The sequence below is a fragment of the Myxocyprinus asiaticus genome, chromosome 11 (assembly GCF_019703515.2).
Source record: "Myxocyprinus asiaticus isolate MX2 ecotype Aquarium Trade chromosome 11, UBuf_Myxa_2, whole genome shotgun sequence".
In the NCBI taxonomy this organism is placed as follows: domain Eukaryota; kingdom Metazoa; phylum Chordata; class Actinopteri; order Cypriniformes; family Catostomidae; genus Myxocyprinus; species Myxocyprinus asiaticus.
Genome location: NC_059354.1, coordinates 16,136,987 through 16,161,559, shown reverse-complemented (window position 1 = coordinate 16,161,559; position 24,573 = coordinate 16,136,987). Strand labels below are relative to the sequence as shown.

General features: G+C 38.6%; 2 protein-coding genes across 8 annotated transcripts in view; one reads left to right on the top strand and one right to left on the bottom strand.

The window, feature by feature from the left end:
- LOC127448466 (transmembrane protein 198-B-like) overlaps window positions 1-16,818 on the bottom strand; it is a 29,777-nt gene extending 12,959 nt beyond the window's left edge. The window contains exon 1 of one of the 2 annotated variants that reach the window (XM_051711001.1): window positions 16,522-16,818. The gene's annotated coding sequence lies outside the window, so the exon portion shown is untranslated. Of the gene's footprint in view, window positions 1-249; window positions 3,887-16,521 lie in introns of those variants that run through there. The other variant, XM_051711002.1, reaches the window with a different exon arrangement.
- The window catches only part of LOC127448458 (myc box-dependent-interacting protein 1-like), a 34,760-nt gene continuing 19,272 nt past the window's right edge, over window positions 9,086-24,573 (top strand). For 5 of the 6 annotated variants that reach the window (XM_051710990.1, XM_051710992.1, XM_051710989.1 and 2 more), the window contains exon 1: window positions 24,141-24,425. In XM_051710990.1, the coding sequence (XP_051566950.1) occupies window positions 24,339-24,425 (87 nt within the window). In that variant the 5' untranslated portion in view covers window positions 24,141-24,338. Of the gene's footprint in view, window positions 9,753-24,140; window positions 24,426-24,573 lie in introns of those variants that run through there. The other variant, XM_051710988.1, reaches the window with a different exon arrangement.

Sequence of the window (24,573 nt, the reverse complement as noted above, 5' to 3'; positions counted from 1 at the left end):
TTTTATTACTGCAGTGAGATATATGTCGGCACCAGCTGACATGAAATAAATAATCTCTAACATCAACACATTGACATTAGAGTGATTTGTAAATTATAATCACCCTTTGCTACACTGAAAGCTCTACAACTACACATTATATTATGTTTTACCTTGTGAATTTTTTTTTTTTTTGAAAATGTACAGTCATTTCAAACAGTCAAGTGTTTACCACTGTGAAACATCACCATTTCTTCTAATAACACTTACTAAGCAGACACAAGCTTGTTAAGTTTAGAAAGTGGAATTTTCCCCCATTCACAATTGTACGGGGTCTTCGTTGCTGTATGGTGTGCTTCATAATGCACCACACATTCTCAGTTGGAGACAAGTCAGGACTGCAGGCAGGCCAATCTAGCACCCACACTCTCTGCTTACACAGCCATGCACTTGTAATCCGGGCAGTATGTGGCTTGAAGTTGTCCTGCTGGAAAATGCAGGGAAAAGGGAAAAGACGGTACTGGATGGCAGTAACCAAAATGGCTCCAAAATTTGTACATATCTGTCTGCATTCATGGTGTTCTCACAGATGTGCAAATTACCCATGCCATGGACACTGACACACCCCTGGCCCATTCAGACACTGGCTTTTGGGCCAGACACTAATAACAGCTTGGATGGTCTTTTTCCTCTTTGGCCCGGAGAACACGACGGCTGGGTTTTTCAAAAACTATTTGAAATGTGGACTCATCAGACCAAAAAACAGCTCCAAAAAGGGGCGAGAGCTCCAAACTGCCAGCAAAGATATAGGGAGGGAGCCCCTTACCTAACCCTTTCCCTAAACCTAACTGTCTGTGGAGGTGTAGCCCCCTTTTGAAGTTGAACCACCCCCTTATGGAGAAGCCACACTCTATTTGGGAGATTCCACCCCCATTTGGAGATTTCCGGCCTGCAACTCCACCTACTTGGTTAACTGTGGATCTGACAGAAACAGATAAGTTTAATTAATGAAACAGACAAATTATTTTCATCAGTAGACTATTCAGAATAGTTCAGACATTGTGACACAAGGTTCAGAGTGATTTAGCTCCTCAGCTCTGTCACAGATGGCTATAGGTAGCCACAAACTGGCAATGAGTACACAATCGATGTCCAAGACAGCTCTTGTATGATGAGACATTCTCCAGTGCAGAAGAATGTGTTCTGGGCCAAGAACTGTTTTAGAAAATAAAGCATTTAAACAGTATAACTGACATAACAATACCTCACTTCCTATCTGTTGTCATCAAAACAGTGGGATTCTGGGATGCTAATGAAAAGTTATACACCATTTGGTTGCAATGAGGAGAGCGACCTGCCACCATGGCAACAGTATGAGAACCAATCAATGTTTCAGCCTAGTCTTTCAGTGCTAGAGAGTTCTCTCTCCCCTTCAAGCAAGCCCCTCCCCTTCTGCACCCAAGACGTGCAAATAACAACTTGGCCCACTTGGGAGAGCCTGGGAAAGAAGAGACAGAGAAACAGAAAGAGGGAAAGAAAAAGAGACCAAGAAGCCAATAGAGTAATTAGAAAGACAGAGGCATAGACAGGGAGAGAGAGAGAGAGAGAGATCTGGCAGAATATCCATCCATCGTCAGAGATCCGAAGTAGAGAAGGATCCTTACCAAATACAGGCTCACTGACCTCTAGTCTAGCAACAGAACAAGGCAGACACAGACAAACATGACTTCAAAAAGAAGAAAGAGTCTGTGCTCATTGCGAGACTGGTGAGATTATTCCCTGAAATAAATTTACAGTTATAAGACTGAAATACCTTGAGAGAGAGAGAGAGAGAGAGAGAGTGTGTGTGGGAGAGAGAGAGAGAGAGAGAGATCTTTTTATTAAGCCATGTTTGCCTTCATCTACGCATGGGTAAACATCTAGCATACAGTTCAAACAGGCTCATGTTACAACAAGCAAAAAGTAATCGATCAATGCCAACACTCTACAACAACTCAGCACTCAAGTGAAAAATACATCACTTGGATGGATAGCTAGAAAGAGATATCACAACATGAAATTTCACCACTGGAATTGGCTTGGGAACAAAGCTTTCATGTATAGCTCTATGCATAGAGCATTATTTATTTATTTTATTATTTTCTCCCCTTTTCTCACCAATTTGGAATGCCCAATTCCCAATGCGCTCTAAGTCCTCGTGATGGCGTAGTGACTCGCCTCAATCCGGGTGGCGGAGGACGAATCTCAGTTGCCTCCAAGTCTGAGACCGTCAATCCATGCATCTTATCACATGGCTTATTGAGTACGTTACCGCGGAGACGTAGCACGTATGGAGGCTTCACACCATTCTCCAAGGCATTCAAGCACAACTCACCACGCGCCCCACCGAGAGCGAGAACCACATTATTGCGACCACAAGGAGGTTACCCCATGTGACTCTACCCTCCCTAGCAACCGGGCCAATTTGGTTGCTTAGGAGACCTGGCTGGAGTCACTCAGCATGCCCCAGATTCGTACTTGCAACTCCAGGGGTGATAGTCAGCATCTTTAATCGCTGAGCTATCCAGGCCCCAACAAAGAGCATTATTTAAAACCAACCAACTCTCTCAAGGCTAAGAAGCTGTCTTTCTATTTCTTTCTTGTCACTAAGAAACCTCAAATCTCTGTTGCATCTCCTAATGGTACATTCAGTATGTTCCTGTTCATCCCAGATCATGGGCAACAGTCCTAATCTGCCTCTGGTGTAGATGTCAGTCATGATGTAGAACAAACGCCTATATTGAGTTTGAGACTTCACATGAATATTTTGCACAGTCTGCTGAAAGGCCCACAGAGAGGATGTCAGCAGAATGAGTTTCGACCTGTGTATGCACGTGTATATATTATGCACGTGTATATGGATGTGTGCTACTCATTAGATGGAAAATAACAGATCAGTGTAAACAGCTGGGCTCGAATACAGCCCCAGGGGATTGTCTCTGCAAATCGCAGCCTAGAAATCTGAACCCTGGATTTGAACCCTGGTCCCCTTACATGCTAAATAAGAGTGATACCACTGGACTAGGGCTGGGTATTGATACAGATTTCCCAATTCAGTTTGATTCCAATTCACAAGCTCTGAAATATATTCGATTTAGATTTGATTTAATATTGATTTATTTCAGTTATAATGTCCCTTTTGCTTACATATAAAAAACATTCTCTCCCAGCTAATGCGGTTAATTATACAGGGGACTTTTAACAAGGTTCATAAGGAAAGTATTAATTTTACTAATTATATTTGATTACTTTTTCTTCATTTTGTTCACATTTTGGCTTTTTTTTAAATGAACAAATAAATGTATTCAATCAATAAATAAGATATTATATTCATATATTATTTTTGTTACATATTTATTGTTAAACTGCATTATTTGTACTATTTACAAGTATTTACATTGATTTGTTGAACACGTGCTAAAACCAGTACTGTCTCTTTAACAAAAAAATGGCATTTATGTAAACAGTGCCTTTAAATAAGTGCATGTTAACTAGAGAGGACTCGAATGGCTTTACCTCATATGTGCCATGCATGATTAGAATTAATTGTTTTTTTGTAGTTGTTTTTGATCAATAACTGACTGTAAAGAACAGAGAGTATTAAAAGAGACAGTATTCAATGACAAATGGGATGCGTGGATCTCCTCTTTGGACACACACTACACGGAACAACTTTAACACGCTGTTAAAGGATCTCGCTACTGAACACTTCACAACTAAAACTACACAATTACTGGTGAGTGAAATGTAAACATTTACCAGCCAGTTACCAAATATATTCACTTTAGTCGTGTAGTGTGAAATTTGGTTGCAAATGCGAGTGATTTCCTCTCATTGTAGTGGAGGGTTGCGCATTGAGTGAAAGATCAATCTTGGGATATAAGAATCTATATCGAGATCGTTCAAATAAAGATTGCGATTCATCGGAAAAAAATATTTTTACCCACCCCTACACTGGACACTGTAGCCCCTTTCCCCACAAACAGTCCCAGTACTTTACATTAGTAACTTTCTAGAACTAAACTAGTAATTTAAATGGAACGGCACACCTGAGGAGACTTTTCCCTCTTGCGTTCGCACACACAAAAGAAACCCCCGTAGTGATGTAATCTAGTGTCCACCATTTTTCTTCTGACATTGTTTGCATGCACAATTTAATAGCAACAACAAAATCAACAACACTGACAGAGGACGCCAGGATTGGAACTACAGACTTCACACTGGGCGCGCGAGCCGTGCATGCGCTGATGCGTCCCTCAAGCCGCAGTGAAAGGAGAGATGAGGCGCTCGGCCTAAAAAAATGCACTATAAACCTATTTATTAAAACAGTCTTTTACAATAAAGGCTTTAATGACTCGACATCAAATACTGCACTGAACTATTCACCCATTGACTCGATGCAAGTTAACTAGAGGTCGACTGATGGTGGATTTTGCCGATTCCGATAACTAAGGTGGTGGAAAGGCCGATAACTGATTAATTGGCAGAGTTTTTAACATTTATTTACAGAATGTTAAAAAATTCTTAGTCTTTCCTTACTATGACTGGCACAGACCCAAGAGTCCAAAATGAATAAATCCCAGATGCAGTTTATGTTCCAAAATAAATCCCAATAAAAACTGAAAAAATTAAGATTCCATGCATAGGCTATTTACCAAATGAATCTTTTTATAACCTACACTATATATTCACCACATGATGGGTTTTGAATATATCATATTTATATAAAACCCATCATGTTTAGTACCTCTAAAGGCTGCTTTTATACTGCAGAACCAAGCCATTTTAACTGAATAACCCTTTAGCACCGGCCACAGAAGAACACAAAGGAATAATAAAAATAAAAAAAACTATCGGCAATTATCGGCATAGATTTTTGATGATAACCAGTAGTTCCAAAAAAGTAACTATCGGCACCAATTAATTGGTAAAACCGATATATCGTTGTAACAGGGTTTAAAATGGGCAAGGGGGAGGCGGGAACCGGCAGAACAGTCAAAGTATTATTTAATGAAACAAAAAAACTAAAACTATGTAGTAATCCAGAAATCACTTTATTTTCTGTATAATCACACAGTACAAATGCAATGAAAACTCAAACCGTGTCTCCTATTGAAGTCACACAGCAGCTCTGCTCACAACTCACACACACATATGTGAATCAGGTGATACTCTTTGGATACTTTGTTGGTTTTCATTTCTAATACGTGAATTGGAAAATTAGCGCAATCTTCTGAGAACAGGCTAGCAGCTACAAGTTTGTTTACTCATGGTGGATGCCAACTCTTCGCATTTCTCATTGCTTTGTGCATCATACATGTTTGACCAATCACAGGTTGCAGCACATCCCACCATCCCTCTTCTCCCAAAAAGTAATTACCACGGAGTAGGGGCTAAAAAAAGTCCATCTAAATGGCTAAGAGGATCTATAGTTCCTTGTGTGCAAAACAACAAAAAATTGTAGTTAAAGTAAAACTACCTAAACTTTTTTTATTACATGACTTGTGACTTTAAAGTCATTCTACTGTGCTACAGCAGGCTATCACTCACATACACAATATTTTTTTTCCCACTATGAGCTACATGAATAGGTCAGAGAACGACATAACGAAGCCTCAATAATCCTTCTGCATACTAAATGCTGAATCACAACACCACATGCATTAGCTCCCTGGAGACCACTTGCAAGTATAGGCAGGCAGCAACTGACAGTTAAAATGTACTGCTCTTGCTCCCTGAACAACCACTTACACCTCAAATGAGAGCAAGAGAGCAGATGCTAGCCGAGAGCTGTGGGCAATGGAGATAAAGAGGCATCCTACTAAACTGCCCATTTCTTATTTCGCTACAGTCACCATTGTGGAGGTTTCCCTGGCGATAGTTGCCAGGTTAAAGGAACAGATAGAAGGATGTGGAAGAGGATGAGAGGCATGAGCGCTGAATGGAGGGGTTGGGTGAATGACCGTCCGTGTGTGTGTGTGTGTGTGTGTGTGTGTGTGTGTGTGTGTGTGTGTGTGTGTGTGTGTGTGTGTGTGTGTGTGTGTGTGTGTGTGTGTGTGTGTGTTGTGCTGTGTGGTTTAACGGACAAGGCGATGGCACTGCTAAACCTCGTTAATCTTTTTGAGGACTTCTGCTCTAAATTCCATTAGCACTGGACTGGTTTTCTCCTTCTGCTGACCTGAATGAGATCCGCAGTGTGATGGGTGTTTGTTTGTAATGTGTATGGTCATGTGCAAACCAATGTGTGCATTTGTATCTGTGTTTGCCCAGCATTCTTCAGTTTTATCCACTGGCTGTCTGCTCTAAATAATGACTAACCTCACAACGGCCCCACTGTATGATACCATTCTGAGTCAGAGGTGAGACAGAACAACAGTGGAGTGGTCATCTGCTGTCCAACACAGTAGACGGTCAGACCTTTAAAACATAATGACTTAATTCAAGTCATACACGTACACACAGCATAACATAATGCGCACTTAACTTCATCATTAATTTAAAAAAAATGTTCAAGGTAAAACACATTTTTTTGACAAAGATCATGAATTTCTGAGTCAAGAAAATTAAGTTTTTATGATTACTTCATATGACCAAGACAAAATATGCCTTTTCATGAAAATGTCAAAATATGTGGTATTTTTTAAAACTTCACACTTGAGGGTCTAAAGTTTTTTTTTTTTAAACAACAAATTTGCAACCTATATGCTGTATACACCACCTAACTTACAAATGTTTTATTTTTTAGAAATAATATAAAAATCTGCACTACCCATTTCTTTTTTAATCTGCCAAAATTTTTTCTTCTTCAAGAATTTCACCTCTTAATGAGACTTTGATTTCATTTTAATGTCTTTGGACGGTTACACCACATGACATTTTTTACTTCAAGCCCCAGAAAAAAAAATAAAAATGACTTCGAACTCAGTATTTGAAAACATGTTCATCATAGAAGAGGTGTATTCAAGTAACTGTTTTGTGATTTGCATTTTTAATGTATTTTTGAATAACTTAACAGATCTGGAAAAAATGACTCCTTTACTAATATAGTGAGACATGTTGAAAACTGACTTTTGAGGACATTTTTCATGGTCCTCGCCATTTGAAAGGCTGATAAATAGGCCAAATCATGTTTTGCTTTAAATCTACTGATATAAACTGTTTTCAGTAGGGGTTGGGAATAGCAAACATCATCAGCTCCATATAAAAACAATTGTGTCTATGAGATGTCCTTACTAATATAGTCAACCCAACATGTGTGTGTGCAACAGAGTTTTGCTCGCGTTGTGGGGACCAAATGTCCCCACAAGAAATTAACAATACAACAATGAAAATATAAAAATGCATTAAGGTTTGTGTGAGCAGTAGGTTTAGGGATAGGGTAATATTATAAGGGATAGAAAATATCATTACCTCAGTATAAAAACAATAGAAGTCAATGGAAAGTCCCCACCATGATAGAAAAACAAACATGTGTGTGAAACATGTGAGTGCGTGATTATAAGTGCAATCATCATTTGTAACATAATCACCACCTTAGAGCCAAAACAGCTGACTTCAGCGCATAACTGGCCAACTCAATTGCACAAGTGCATCTCAGCCCTGTATTATTCTAAATGCAATGGCCTACTATTGAGCTGAAAACACAGATCTCACATAAAAATAAAATAAAAAAGTGCATTGCATTGCATGAGGACTAACAGAGCACTCTATGACGCTCTTGGCACAAAATCCAGCTGAGAGGCCCCTGAGTGAACCCCTCTAAACTCATTTCCACTTTTTACAATCGAGACAAAGGAGAGAGGAAGAGAGGAGAGGAGTCTTTGAGGTTTGTGATAAAAGCTAGTGACTTCAAAGGATACACACCATGGAAAGATCTATAACAAAACAAAACAAGAGCAGAGGTATTTCACACTTCTGATCTGACAATTCATCATCATCTGTTGTTGATTGTTTCATGAGGGGCCAGTCTCCCTCTGATTGCTCTTGATTGTGCTGTGAGTGGATCTGTAATCACTGAGCCTCAATCACAATCAGTTTTTGCATGTAAACCTGAGCAAACAAAATGAAGTGAGCACATAATGCAATTACTGCCAAGCCTAGGTTCACATTCAATTTGTCCTAATATGCATGTGCGGGCAAACATATGCATATGCACACACACACACACACACACACACACATAAATACACAACCCTCTTACAAAGGGCTGGGTGACCTCTGCCACCGACTTTGTGTCCAAATCAAATGCTTTGGTGATTTTCCCAGGCTGTTCTTGGGGATGATACAGAGCATCTATTGAGCTATTCTTGGCAGGGACTCTGAACAGAGTCTCTGACAGTCCACTGAAGCAGAAGTGGATAGAGTAAGGACAGGCCTGAGGGAAGAAGTGGTGCCATCCATTGACAGGAATAACAGAAATGTATAATAGAGAGAAAAGAAAGTGAGGGTAAAGATATAAAGAACTTTATACTGAGATATACAGTTGAAGTCAGAAGTTTACATACACTTTAGCCAATACAGTTAAACTCAGTTTTTCACAATTCCTGACATTTAATTGTAGAAAAAAATTCCGTGTCTGAGGTCAGTTAAGATCACTACTTTATTTTAAGAATTTGAAATATCAGAATAATAGTAGAGAGAATGATTTATTTCAGCTTTTATTTCTTTCATCATATTCTCAGTGGGTCAGAAGTTTACATACACTTTGTTAGTATTTGGTAGCATTGCCTTTAAATTTTTTAACTTGGTTCAAACATTTTGGGTAGCCTTTGACAAGCTTCTCACAATAAGATGCAGTAATTTTGGCCCATTCCTCCAGACAGAACTGGTGTAACCGAGTCAGGTTTGTAGGCCTCCTTGCTCGCACATGCTTTTTCAGTTCTGCCCATAAATTTTCTATTGGATTGAGGGCAGGGCTTTGTGATGGCCACTCCAATCCCTTGACTTTGTTGTCCTTAAGCCATTTTGCCACAACTTTGGAGGCATGCATAGGGTCATTGTCCATTTGGATGACCCATTTGCGACCGAGCTTTAACTTCCTGGCTGATGTCTTGAGATGTTGCTTCAATATATACACACAATTTTCCTTCCTCGTGATGCCATCTATTTTGTGAAGTGCACCAGCCCCTCCTGCAGCAAAGCACCCCCACAACATGATGCTGCCACCCCCATGCTTCACAGTTGAGATGGTGTTCTTCGTCTTGCAAGCCTCACCCTTTTTCCTCCAAACATAACGATGGACATTATGGCCAAACAGTTCAGTTTTTGTTTCATCAGACCAGAGGACGTTTCTCCAAAAAGTAAGATCTTTGTCCCCATGTGCATTTGCAAACTGTAGTCTGGCTTTTTTATGGCGGTTTTGGGGCAGTGGCTTCTTCCTTACTGGGCAGCCTTTCAGGTTATGTCGATATAGGACTCGTTTTTCTGTGGATATTGATACTTGTCTACCTGTTTCCTCCAGCATCTTCACAAGGTCCTTTGCTGTTGTTCTGGGATTGATTTGCACTTTTTGCACCAAACTACGTTCATCTCTAAGAGACAGAATGCATCTTCTTCCTGAGCGGTATTATGGCCGCGTGGTCCCATGGTGTTTACACTTGCGTACTATTGTTTGTACAGATGAACGTGGTACCTTCAGGCATTTGTAAATGGCTCCCAAGGATGAACCAAAATTTTCTTTGCCGATTTCATTTGATTTTCCCATGATGTCAAGCAAAGAGGCACTGAGTTTGAAGGTAGGCCTTAAAATACATCCACAGGTACATCTCCAATTGACTCCAATTAGCCAATTAGCCTATCAGAAGCTAATTGGCTAATTGCCTAAAGGCTTGACATCATTTTCTGGAATTTCTGCTTAAAGGCACAGTTAACTTAGTGTATGTAAACTTCTGACCTACTGGAATTGTGATATAGTCAATTAAAAGTGAAACAATCTGTCAACAATTGTTGGAAAAATTACTTGTGTCAAATAGATGTCCTAAATGACTTGCCAAAACTATAGTTTGCTAATATTAAATCTGTGGAGTGGTTAAAAAAATGAGGTGACTTCAACCTATGTGTATGTAAACTTCTGACTTCAACTGTATATGAAGGAAAAAAAAGATACTTTTAATATATGTTCATAAGTGCATCAATCTCCCCTATAGTCAGTCAGTCAAAAAACAAAACAAAAAAAACATCATCAAAAACACAAAATTCTTACTAAGTGCAAAAACAAAACAACAACAACAACAACAACAAAAGCATAAGAGGAGCCCTGTTTGTGTGTTAAGTAAAGATCTTGTGCTCTCACTGCGGAGTAATTATCATGTATCAAAGAATCCTTTCCCACTTTAAATTTTGGAGACCTCTGAGCTTTTGAGGAAGAAATTCAAGGCAATGTGACAGATGGGCTTAATGATTAAAAGAAATCAATGGGGAAATGAAAAGTAGTCAAAAAGATCTGAAAAAGCTAATCTAGCATCTAATGTGCCAGTTGGGTGAATTATTATGAATCTCTCTTTATTCAATAAACATGATTCACATGGGAAATCAGCATGTTAGTTCTGATTTTCATATCCTTGGTGCCAAATTCAGAACTAGCGCCACTATGCAGCGAATGTTCATGCCCCCAAAAACTGCACTTTCTGTGCCTTTGACATCACATGGAAATTGAGAAATTTCCATTTGAAATGGAAATGGGACATTGGAAATGGAAAGATTGCTTTTTTTACCTGAGTACTGTTAGGGTTAGATTTAGGGTTTGTGTAAGGAGGATTATTAATGTAATTATTACTCAAATATTTCCGAAAACCAGATGTGCCAGCTGTGCCTTTCACCTCACATCCTTTCAAATAAGTAGGCTAAGTAAACAAATGCAATTTTGGTCTCAGTACTGTTGCATGTGTACGACTGTAGTTCCAGCTTTGGATATTTCAGTTTGGAAATTCAGAAAGACAAGTCCGATTTTAGCTGACAAAACAATCAACCTCCAGTCACCGATTTTCCAGTGACATCAGTCTAATTGAATTCCATTCTAACCCCTGTTATAACTGTCACCAAAGCCAAACACAGTAGCAGCAATCTCAGACTATTCTCACAGTGAAATCGAAAATAGTAGCTTGACATTTCTTTAGCTAAAATTGGTCTGTGTTTACCAAGATTTAAACACTGCCCCCACTGGCCAAAGCGGTATGTGCTGTTGGGCGTATGGGCACATGTAAGCTCAAATTTTCAGGTGTAATGTCCACTGAGGGGCACCAAAAGCAATTGAGAAGTGGGTTGTTTTCAGTGGTACAGGCTGTGAAACAGTGAAGAGGAATGCATATTTTATAAACTGAACCCCCAAACCCCAAACCTAACCATCAGTGGAGTAAAAATGTACTGTTAGAGGGAAAAATGCAACCTCCGAATCGGGCACATCAATGATTATGCGAACGCGATTAGTTCCTGGTTTCAAATCAAGATCCGAACCCGAGTCTCCTATGCAGCTGACGCAACATGCTTCGGTCGTGCCACATGCAAAGGTAACCATGCTGGATCTATTGCAAAAATGTCTGATAGGAGATGGCGCTTTTCAGTGAGTCGGCATTATGTGTCCGATCGTAGGGTACCAGATCTCTGGGAAACATAAAGACTTCCCATGTGATCATGCTGGCAATCTTCAAGATACAGTATAAATGCCAGTTTCTCTTCTTTAAACTGATGCCTTGGAGTTCTCTTGCCATTTTAGCAAGAGATGAAGATCCAAACAGGCTTTTCTCAGATTAAAGCTTCCCTCCTCAGCCAAGTCTAACAAAATAACTAGAAACCTACTATAACTGTCATCTGTTGCTGAAGCAGTCACTGACCTATTAAGAAGCTTTGAATTTGACTCAAACGAATAAAGTTTAAGTAAAAATTTTTTTTTAAAAAATCATAAATCTTAAATGTAGCTGGAGGGAATTAGTGAAAGGCAGGACAAGATGACGAAACTAATTCAGTTTGGGCTCAAACAAAAATCCTTTTTTTTTCTTTTTTCAACTGAGAGAACGTAGTGAATTTTGAAACAAAGATTCACACTCATCTCTCACAGCAAAGAACACAGGGTGGTGCACTCATTTAAACCATAAATTTCAATGGCATGGTAGAGGATCAGTAGAGAGCTGTGCAATATAGACTGGGGAATATTTTGCCTGGCTCGTATATCTTTACATGACCCACCGAACATCTGCTCTTCTGTATCATATTATTGAATAGAGGACAAGCTTTGATAGAAACATTCAAAGTCTTTTGAAAGACAAGGACGTATGAGTGATGTGCCTATGAGACAATTCTAAAATGCCAATATTCCTTTCCACGCACAAAGGCTGTTTCAAGAGGTAAGACAACTGACCTGAGACAAATACAACATAGGGATGGAAAGCTGATTCTAGATCAGTGCAAAAAAAACAGCTTTAACAAAAGAGACCACTGATATATTGTCACAAAAAGGATTGCAACAGACAGACTGCATGACAATTTCTTGCCTCTTGTGCAAGGCATGGGCAGAATTAATAGTCTGCATCAAGAAATTTCTGCAACGGACACCTGCAAAGCATTTTTCTAGAAATTCAGTTTCCTGATTTTATAGCCTTAATTTCATATGCATTGATCTACACTGAAGAAGAATAGAACATTTTTGTTTTAGAATTTGAAACTAATACTTGTGTGCTTATTGATTGATTTAAAATGCCCAGTTTTGTAAAGTATCAAGTGTAGCAGCATGGATTAACTGTGGCTGTTGGGCAGAACAGCAGTGAAATGGATTTATCATTGACTTTCTCCTCCTCTCTCACGTGCTTCTCTACACGTGTCTTTGTTGTCTCCATCTCACCCCCTGTGGCCCATCATCACTAGGTCTTGTCACACATCTCTTTCTCTATCTTTAATACTATTTTTCTTTCTTCCTCCTCCATTTATTCTTTTTATTACAACTTCTTGTTCATCTTCATTATCTCTCTTTCCATCTACATCTTCCACTTTCCCTCAAATTAAATACAAAATGTTTGGTCTGCTGCCACCTGACTCAATTAGACATGGATCTCTAAGGGGCATTGCTGCTCCCTTTATCCCTCTATTATTACATAACCACCTTCATTACAGAACACAGTGCTTGGCTTTCAAACAACTTTACTCTCTTTTCTTTTTTCCCACCACACCCATTATTTTAACCTACCTCCGTGTGTTAGTGCATTGTTCCACACATCTGTGTCTCATCATGACCGAACCTTTATACAACTGTACATATGTATTGGGAACCCCAGACGAGGAGATTTCTTGGTATGACTCATAACTTGAGGAAAACAAAATGTTCCTTATGTAATCATGTTGTGCATGTGTGCTTTCTTACTTGTGAAAAATCTGTGCAAGCTTTGTTTGTCTAGTTCACTAATATTTCATAATGGATAGGTGGTTAGACAATGGCCAGTCTTAGAATACATACATTTTATATGGCACATAAGAGGTGATCAGAAAACCAGGTCAGCATAAAAGATTTCAGAGAGTTTTAATGTTTTTTTTTTCTTCAATAAAAGCTTCTGTCACAAAATATTTGCAGATAATGCTTATACCCTTTAACTAGTGATGTCATATCTCATTCTGCTCAAATGTGGCAAGATTCTCGGAATCGATCTCTGTAACTAAATTTCTTTCTGCACTCCCAATCAGAAGACTGCCAAGAGAAGCCCTCTACCCATGGCAATTCCGCCAAACTGTCCTGGACATGTCCAAAAATGGCAGACACTTGTAATGTTCAGGTTTCAGAGCTAAACTAAAAATCATTTAACCTAACATCAATTTACACTGAGAACGCGAGCAATCAAAATAGTACAAAAATGATGCAAAACATTTTAATACATACACTCTAAAGCAAAGATTTCTTCCTCAAAAATTTATTGGAATTAGCAGAAATGGAGTAGGCCTAAAATGTAAAAGAGGTAAGCAGTACTCCTATGTTTTCAACTAGGAAATGCTGCAGTGTCTGAACCAAAAGCCTTTTCTGGAGCAGGAGTGAGACAGCTGCTAACCACATGGACTGAATTTTATTTTTTGCCAATACTGCTCATATACAAGTGGGCTGTGCTGTAAGGTTTATGAGGTGATACCCACTGTTCAAAATTGTACTGTAATGCATTACTAGTATTGCAGAATTCTGACCAGTTATTTTCTCATTCTTCAAATTATTCGGTAACACTTCACAATATGGTTCCATTTGTTAAAATTAGTTAACAGCATTACTTACATGAACTAACAATGAACAATACTTTTACAGCATTTATTAATCTTGGTTAATGCTAATTTCAACATATATAATATATATGTTGTATTTAAGCAATATCACACGAGCAAGAGTGCAATATGGCCCTATTTCAGCATTGCTGTGATTCTGCCGCAGGTAATCTGTGCTGTGATTCTGCCGTAGGTAGTGCTGATTTAGGGCATATAGTGTGATTGTGTGTGTGATATTGCTTATATACAACAGTTCAATGAACAAGTAAATGTAAAATTTTTTGGAAAAACTGAGTAAAGTCATAAAATGCATTTGTGCATGGAACTACTTTCTTACGCGACGGATCAGAATCTGTCATTGCTCGTTCAAACCAAATGATGCGTCCAAGCCTTCATTAGTAATTCAAAAATTTCACTTTAGAACTAAAATCACAGCTTGGGCTGTTTCTAACAAGTTATTGGAGAAACAAGGATGTGTGTGTGTGTGTGTGTGTGTGTGAGTGAGAGAGAGAGACAGAGAGAGAGAGAGAGAGAGAGAGAGAGAGAGAGAGAAAGATGGAGCGTGTGCGATCACCTGTTGATGATGCTGTAGTGTGTTGTCAGCTTTCTGAAGATAATGTCATTTTGGTGAAATGTATCCTATTTTCTCAGTGGAAAAACAGTCATTCAAGGGGGGGTATTCCTCCCTATTTTGCGGTAACTGTTGCACAAGAGTCTTTCACTACAGAAACCGCAATCTCCTCCGCCATTTTGTAATCTCCAATGTGGAAAGTCCAGTAAGAGGTAAGCGCCTTGAGTTCTGTAATCAATCAGTCTGTTGTGTCTCTCAGCTGTGATGAGCCGTAATGCTAATGGTGTTAGTTTAAAGCTGTTTAAAGCTATTTCCTAGCTTTAGTAGTGTAGTAGTTATACGAGCTATCACCAAAGTGCTGTTGAATATAAACACTGAGTGACGCTGACTCACTTCACATCACCAACCGTCTCATATTACACACAAAAATGATCTTTTGCCTCCACCTGCTGGCTAAAATATGTAATGTCACAAAATTAAATGTAAAGATACAGATGGCTCTTAACACATCTGCACTGCTCTTACACTTTAGTTTAGAACTGCACGAACACAAGCGGAGTGATACAAACAGTGAAGCGTCCGAGTGCTGATGGTGTCAAACCATCAGTGCTCATGGAACGTCTCTCGTCCAATCAGATTCAAGGACTGGAACTAACTGTTGTATATATACTAATACATTTTTTAAATTAAAAGTTGTATACTCTATGTTAACATTAGTAAATGCACTATGAACTAACAATGAACAATTGCCTATTTTGATTAAGTAACATTAACAAAGATTAATAAATGCTGAAAAATGAAACCTTGATTGTAAAGTGTTACCAATTATTCAAATCATTGCCCCAGTCTATCAATATCACATCAGCCAGATCTTCAACTAAACACTTTGCAAGCTTGTCATTATCTGTGGATATCCTTACAGAATCATACCTAACAGAGGAAGTAAACAAAACACAAATAAACAATAAATACAGTGAAAACGGTGCAACATACAACGCTATTGAAATGAAATTGAAATAAAATAATAAAATGTTCTTGGTACAGTGTGGGCACAGGATTACTACAGTGACGCAATAACAAAACAATAAGCGAATTCTGTCGAGTTGAACACGTGACTAGTCCACAGCTATAGAGCACGGGATCAATTCCGCTTGTTTTCAAGTATTCATAAAAAATAAAAATAAAAAACTTTCTGCACAACCATTAAGGAATGCAGGACATGTATAGTGATTGTTGCTCGCTGCTGTTCCCACGACACGAGTACTCGGCTATTATTTACAATATTACAGAAAAACACACAATCCAGTACGGCAGCGCGTATGTATAGTGCGATTAAACAAAAGAACACACACAATGGGATGGCACAATAGCACATGCACTAAGCTGCGCTGCCAGAAACTGAAAATAAACTACGGAAAAATATCTGTGACATCACTCTTTAACCAAAGTAGTAAACTTTTCTGTTGCAATACTTTAGCATTTTAAAACAGCACACATTTTGAACAAAGGTCTGATACTAACCTATATAACCTATAGGCTAGGCTATACCTACATTTCACCATTACATATCCCCAGCTATATATACATCCTGAAAATATTTTTCGGATAAATTAGCTTTATAAACTTCTTTGCGATTACAATAAAAGCGCACCGTGGATAATATATAGGCTCCGGTATTGGTGGGGGAGGGGGAGCCCATAACTTACCGTTGTGTCAGTTCGAGATCTATAGTCTTACTTTCTTATTTGAAGCGCTGATAACTCAAGCTTGAACGCGGTGAACATAGTTAACATCCTTTGTGACGGAAGCTTTTCCCATTCCGAAGCAATGCTTCAGAATCCAGTGTTTCATTACGCTGTACTGTGATCTAATGTTAAGACATTATGAAACGGGTTCACATTTGTTAAAACAAGTCCAGATCCTTTCAAACTGATCTCCTTTCATGATAAGCTTGCTTTTTGGTCTCCCTCTGGTTTTCCTTTCTTTCTAGTGTACTATCTGATACTCTCTGATGGCACATACTGTTTTCATTTTGATTCACATGTCTTTGGAGTGTACCATTCGCTTAGACAGCGGGGGTGTCGCGGGGAAAGGCGCACAAAGAGGCCCTTACAGTGAATGAAGCCGAAGTGCACCCCATTCAAGATGAGCGTTTATAAAGTTATGGATGCATATATGGGAATACTTAAATTACATGTGTGAAATGTAATTGTCAACAATATTACTGTAAGTAGTGGGCAATGCAAATGTTCACAAATGGTTTCTATAATGTTAATGATCTAATTCATAGTTTAATGAGAGGACACAGGGAGTGGTCCAATATTTGACAGAGCATCCGTGTCGAGCATATGCGAGAAATTTAGGGCAAAAGAAAAAAGTTAAGCAAATAAAAAAGTGACGGATTTACAACAACTCGATTTTGATATGAGAGCATTTTTTTTTATCTATATTTTATGAAATCAGGAATTCTTCCAAAAGTTGAGTCACATGAGAGGTTTTGCTCAACTGTTTTCATCCCTGGCGCTGTCTAGTGCTGAAACAGGACACATGTCACACATCTAGGCTATCTGGGGAGTATCGATGTAACAGACCAAAGAACGTACAGTGTACCAAAAATAGCGTGTGCTTTAAATCCACCGGGGGTACTGCTTGTGTGATGTACGCCTTTACTGTAACACACAGAGTTTAGTTGTCTTCATCTGGCTTCAATAGGCTGAATCTGCAAGGATTGTTTCTACAGGCTGATAACTTCTAAAGCACTATCGCCCTCTTGCGTGACAGCTGCATCAATACAATACTACAGAACAAACTAATCGGTTAAAGGGATAGTTCACCCAAAAATGAAAATTCTCTCATCATTTACTCACCCACATCAAGCCATCCCAGATCTGCATGACTTTCTTTCTTCTTCTTATATGACGTATGTGTATGTGTGTGTGTGTTTACCTGAACAGTTACCTTTATAAATATGATTGTAATTATATATATACATACAGGGTTGGGAGGGTTACTTTTGAAATGTATTCCACTACAGATTACAGAATACATGCTGTAAAATGTAATTTGTAACATATTCTGTTAGATTACTCAAGGTCAGTAACGTATTTGTCAGGGTTGTATGTGTTTTGTTTTGTTCCATGCCATGTTTGTTTCTGTTTCCTTGTCATGTGATCATGTGATCTTGACATGTGGTCCCCTGGTCATGTGATTTCATGTTTCCCTCCATGTTCATGTGTCTTGTTTTCATTGGTTTATTGTCTAGGTACCTTGTTATTAGTTCTGTCTTGTCATTGGTTATCCATGTATTTAAGCCTCATGTTTGCCATTGTCCAGGTATTGTTTGTGTAACATTGTGTTATTGTTTATGCCAAGTTCATGTTTTTGTTTTGTTCACGTTTGGAGTTATGTTTTTTTGGATATCATGTTTGTAAATAAAACTGCACTTGGGTTCATCACACGTCATCATCTCTTCGACTACGTTACAGTATTCTAAATACTTTGAATTACTTCTTCATCACTGGTAGATTTTTTTTTTTTTTTTTCACTTGTTTTGACTATAAAAACTCTGCCAGTACAGTTAGACAAAATACACATGTTAAAAATACATTCTCTGAAAAACCTAAATATCTTATGCAGTGTTGTTTCTAAAAGATCAATCAAATTGATCTTGTTTTAAGGATTTTTAGATATTTTTACAAGAAAACAATACAAAAATTATTATCAAGAATATGATTTTTGCCCTAATATCAAAGATCTTACTAGAAAAAAGAAATTATGATCCAACGTGAATTTTCTTGATATAAAAAATATGATTGTGCCTGTTAACATGTGCGTGTAAAATGGCTAGAAATTTACACAAGGTTTATTTCTATTTCTTCTGCTCCAAACTTACTTCAAACGTACTTCTCTGTCTGCTCATATGAATGTAACACATCATAAGAAAGTGTTTCACAGCTGTTCAAATGCACTTTGGATCTCATCATTTATATGTATAAATGTTTTCCATCTGAAAGGACTAAATATTAAATGAAACAAATGACAATAAAATGCAAAGTAATCTCTTCAGTAATCAAAATACTTTTTGAATGTAACTGTATTCTGATTACCAATGATTTAAATTGTAACTGTAGTGGAATACAGTTACTTATATTTTGTATTTTAAATACATAAAACCTGTTACATGTATTTGGTTACTCCCCAACCCTGTATATATATGTATGTATAATAAAAATAGTTGAATGGGTTGGAGTTTAATTGCTATATTTTATTTAATTGCAGACTTATGCAGATATATATATATATATATATATATATATATATATATATATATATATATATATATATATATACAGGTGCATCTCAATAAATTAGAATGTCGTGGAAAAGTTCATTTATTTCAGTAATTCAACTCAAATTGTGAAACTCGTGTATTAAATACATTCAATGCACACAGACTGAAGTAGTTTAAGTCTTTGGTTCTTTTAACTGTGATGATTTTGGCTCACATTTAACAAAAACCCACCAATTCACTATCTCAAAAAATTAGAATATGGTGACATGCCAATCAGCTAATCAACTCAAAACACCTGCAAAGGTTTCCTGAGCCTTAAAAATGGTCTCTCAGTTTGGTTCACTAGGCTACACAATCATGGGGAAGACTGCTGATCTGACAGTTGTCCAGAAGACAATCATTGACACCCTTCACAAGGAGGGTAAGCCACAAACATTCATTGCCAAAGAAGCTGGCTGTTCACAGAGTGCTGTATCCAAGCATGTTAACAGAAAGTTGAATGGAAGGAAAAAGTGTGGAATAAAAAGATGCACAACCAACCGAGAGAACCGCAGCCTTATGATTGTCAAGCAAAATCGATTCAAGAATTTGGGTGAACTTCACAAGGAATGGACTGAGGCTGGGGTCAAGGCATCAAGAGCCACCACACACAGACGTGTCAAGGAATTTGGCTACAGTTGTCGTATTCCTCTTGTTAAGCCACTCCTGAACCACAGACAACATCAGAGGCATCTTACCTGGACTAAGGAGAAGAAGAACTGGACTGTTGCCCAGTGGTCCAAAGTCCTCTTTTCAGATGAGAGCAAGTTTTGTATTTCATTTGGAAACCAAGGTCCTAGAGTCTGGAGGAAGGGTGGAGAAGCTCATAGCCCAAGTTGCTTGAAGTCCAGTGTTAAGTTTCCACAGTCTGTGATGATTTGGGGTGCAATGTCATCTGCTGGTGTTGGTCCATTGTGTTTTTTGAAAACCAAAGTCACTGCACCCGTTTACCAAGACATTTTGGAGCACTTCATGCTTCCTTCTGCTGACCAGCTTTTTAAAGATGCTGATTTCATTTTCCAGCAGGATTTGGCACCTGCCCACACTGCCAAAAGCACCAAAAGTTGGTTAAATGACCATGGTGTTGGTGTGCTTGACTGGCCAGCAAACTCACCAGACCTGAACCCCATAGAGAATCTATGGGGTATTGTCAAGAGGAAAATGAGAAACAAGAGACCAAAAAATGCAGATGAGCTGAAGGCCACTGCCAAAGAAACCTGGGCTTCCAGACCACCTCAGCAGTGCCACAAACTGATCACCTCCATGCCACGCCGAATTGAGGCAGTAATTAAAGCAAAAGGAGCCCCTACCAAGTATTGAGTACATATACAGTAAATGAACATACTTTCCAGAAGGCCAACAATTCACTAAAAATATTTTTTTTTATTGGTCTTATGATGTATTCTAATTTTTTGAGATAGTGAATTGGTGGGTTTTTGTTAAATGTGAGCCAAAATCATCACAATTAAAAGAACCAAAGACTTAAACTACTTCAGTCTGTGTGCACTGAATTTATTTAATACACAAGTTTCACAATTTGAGTTGAATTACTGAAATAAATGAACTTTTCCACGACATTCTAATTTATTGAGATGCATCTGTATATATATATGCAAATATACTGTAGATGCAGATCATGATCCTCTGAGTCTGAACAGATACGCATGCCAAGTGCTCTCCCTGCTGGTTTTACATTGAAACTGCAATATGAAGGTTGTCCATTTGACATAATGCATTGTTCAAATATATGTCTTAAATGTAATGGTAGTTCATGGTTTAAGCATGGTATCTACTAGAAGGCTAATAAAACCCCAACACCCATGTACATTAAATTTAGAATAGAGCACACACACACAAACTTGTTTTTATATCATTGTGGGGACTCTCCATAGACTTCCATGCATTTTATGGATTTTATACAGATCTAATGATAATTTATGTCCTCTAACCCTACCCCTAAACCTAAAAAAAAAAAAAAAAACATAGTTTAGTAGGTTTAATAAGTCATTTCCCTCGTGGGGATTGCTGGCTGGGCCCCACAAGGTACAGTAGGTGACCTCAGGTTTTACTATCCTTGTGGGGACATTTGGTCCCCATAATGTAGTATAAACATAGTACACACACACACACACACACATAGATATATATGTTTATTTGTTCTAAAGAGAAGAATAGTTAACATACATCTTACTAAAGAAAGTATAATTAGCAGCCTCTTTGAAAAATCCACACAAATGAAGACTATACCACAATCCTATACACCTCCAGAAAACTGACAGTTTATTCTCTCTAAAAGAAGATGAAATTAATAAACTATTCTGTGAAATATTAGATTTCTGTAGACACATATAATTCAGATGCCAGGCGAATACTTTGCAGGATAGGCTGTCACGTGTCAGTCACATTAGCATTAAGCTTGATTTCAGAGATGCATAGAAACATAAATTATATGATTATGCAACTGATCAAGACTGGGTGGGTCAGACCCATTTGTAGCAAAGAGCTACAAATGCTCTTTGCTTAACATTAACTTCTTGTCTTGATAGTGTCTGCCCTCTTACCTCCAGGCCAGCATGTGCCACACTCTCCAGCTCCTAGTGTCAGAGACACTTTGTGAACACTGCACCAAGCTGAGGGATTGGAGAGAAAGTGGCGCAAGTCAAATGACCCTGTGGACTTGAGCAAGTATCAGTCCCTTCTCTCCTCTTTTTCCGCCAGCATTTCTAGTGCTAAAATGGATTATTACCAGAATAAGATCAGTAACACTTCAGATTCACGTAAACAATTTTCAACTTTCTCATCTCTTCTCCATCCTCCTCCACCACATCCTACTACTTCTCTGAGAGCTGATGACTTTGCCACATTTTTTACTGACAAATTAGTGAGCATCAGCAGCCAGTTCTCTACACCTAACACTCACACCCACTCTCTTCCAACATCCCATCCTCTGTTCTCCACTTTCTCCTTTCTCTCAGAGACTGAGGTCTCCAAAGTACTTCTTTCTAACCATCTTACCTCCTGTCCACTTGACCCTATCCCCTCACATCTTATGCAAGCTGCCTCTCCATCAATCTTACCCACACTCACACACATTATCAACACATCTCTCACAACAGGAAACTTTCCCAATCCATTAAAGCAGGCTCGAGGAACCCCACTGCTCAAAAAAACCAACACATAACCCAAAAGTAGTCAACAACTACAAACCAGTCTCTCTCCTACCTTTCCTGTCTAAAACTATTGAGAGGGTCGTATTGAACCAGTTGTCTGCTTTTCTCACACAGATCAACCTACTTGACAGATATCAGTCTGACTTCAAAAAAGGACACTCAACAGAGACTGCTCTCTTGTCAGTAGCTAAAACCACGCGACTGGCAGAGCTAACTCCAAATCATTCGTCCTCATCCTCCTTGACATGTCTGCTGCTTTCACAGTGACACAGTGAACCACAAGATTCTCCTGTCCACCCTCTCTGACCTGGGCATCACAGGAACTGTGCTTGGATGGGTTAAATCACACCTCACTGGTAGATCTTTCAAGGTCTCCTGGAGAGGAGAGGTGTCCAAGTCACACCAGCTGACCACTGGTGTTCCTCAAGGATCAGTGCTTGGACCCCTCCTCTTCTCAATATACACAACATCACTCAAAACACTTTGACCCTGGCCTTCAGGACAGCCAATGGAACCGCACCCTCTTACTTCAATTCACTTCTCCAGGTCTATGCTCCAACTCGCTCTCTGCGATCTATGAACAAGCGGTGCCTGGTGGTCCCATCATAAAGAGGTTAATTTCACGATATTTCACTTTCTCTGTTCCACTGTGGTGGAATGAGTTTCCAACATCCACACGATCTGCTGGTACCATCTCAACATTCAAGAACGAGCTGAAAACACATCTGTTCCATGAGCAAGAACCAATCCACACTAACTGCACTTACTATTGAACTTAACTTGCACTTACTGCACACACACTAAAAAAAATTCTTCTGTATCTTTCTGTCTCTTTCTTCTGTGCTAGCACCTATACTACTCCAGCAACCTTGAGAGCTTGGCAGTACAACACTGCAGATGTTGTTGAACTTTGTATGACAAATTGCTTGCTATGTTCCTCATTTGTAAGTCCTCATTTGGATAAAAGCTTCTGCTTAATGACTAAATGTAAATGTCTTCCACCTAAAATTGTATTTGGTTTCATCTTTGGCCTATGTCCAGTACATCACTAAGCTGGGAAATTTGACTTATGTTGCCATTGTTGTGCCTACAACTTATGGCTATTGGTTTTGAAATAGTAATTACATCACTTGTAGCTTCCCTAGAGGCTGTGCTTTGAGGTCTCACCACAAACTACCAAATGCCATGGACTGCCCAATCCTGGTGCTCCAAAAAATGTTTGATCCATGAACCACTAAGAGGCTGGCTATGTGAGTCTAGCAGACCACAAAAAAAAAAAAAAAATCATAACCATCTGCTGAAATTTGATGGAGAGTTTATGGAGTTCTGTTCATGCCAATCCTCAAATGAGGCTGACCCATGAACAACTCATAAACATTTATTGTCCCTTTTTATTAATTTTTTTTTTAATTTTTTTTTTATGCATTTAAAGCACGTTACTGGTTTAAATAGACTACTAAAGCAAATCATTGAGGCAATTTTTAATAGGCTAATTGTTTACAGCACAGACTGAAATAGCAGGCCCTAGTTTTGATTGTGCTAAGAACCCGTTTTCAATGTTTTGCTGTCTGTCGGAGGGGCGGAGTGCCCCTTAATTGTTTCGATGTCAGTCTGACATCAGAAGTTTCTGGGGGAACTCGAGAAAAATCAAGGGGGGGCAGTGCAAATATTTCGATTATCATTATATATTTCACTGTAAAACCACTATAACGGTAGGTAAGGACGGATTAGTAAATTTGCATTGGGTTACGGTTTCGCCTCGGTGTCGTGACATGAAAAATCGTGTACTGTCTCTTTAATACTGCGCTATTGTCATTGGTCAATGATCATCCGGATACTGTGTGCGTTTGTGCAGGTTCATCTATTCCACGGGTTAATATTATAAGGCCTAGAATTTAATGCACCCACATTGAGGCAAGCAGCAATGTGTTGAAATTATTATTATTATTATTATTATTATTATTATAAATAAATGCTTATTTGACGCGTCACTTACAAACAACAAAATAAATAAAGAATAAAGATGGCTGAATTACCGATGGGGAAAGGGGTTTCCGCAGGAAAAATAGCAAGCAATGTACAGAAAAAGATTATCAGGGCTCAGGAAAAGGTAAGACATTTTAGTCATTGTATTCAAATACATCATCATGGTTTTCAGTGCTGTCAACATTTCTGTCAGCAGTGATATCAGTGTTATTACAGCACGATCAGACATTAAGGGACGTCGGTCTGTCGTCTTATTGTATACAGTTGTGCAA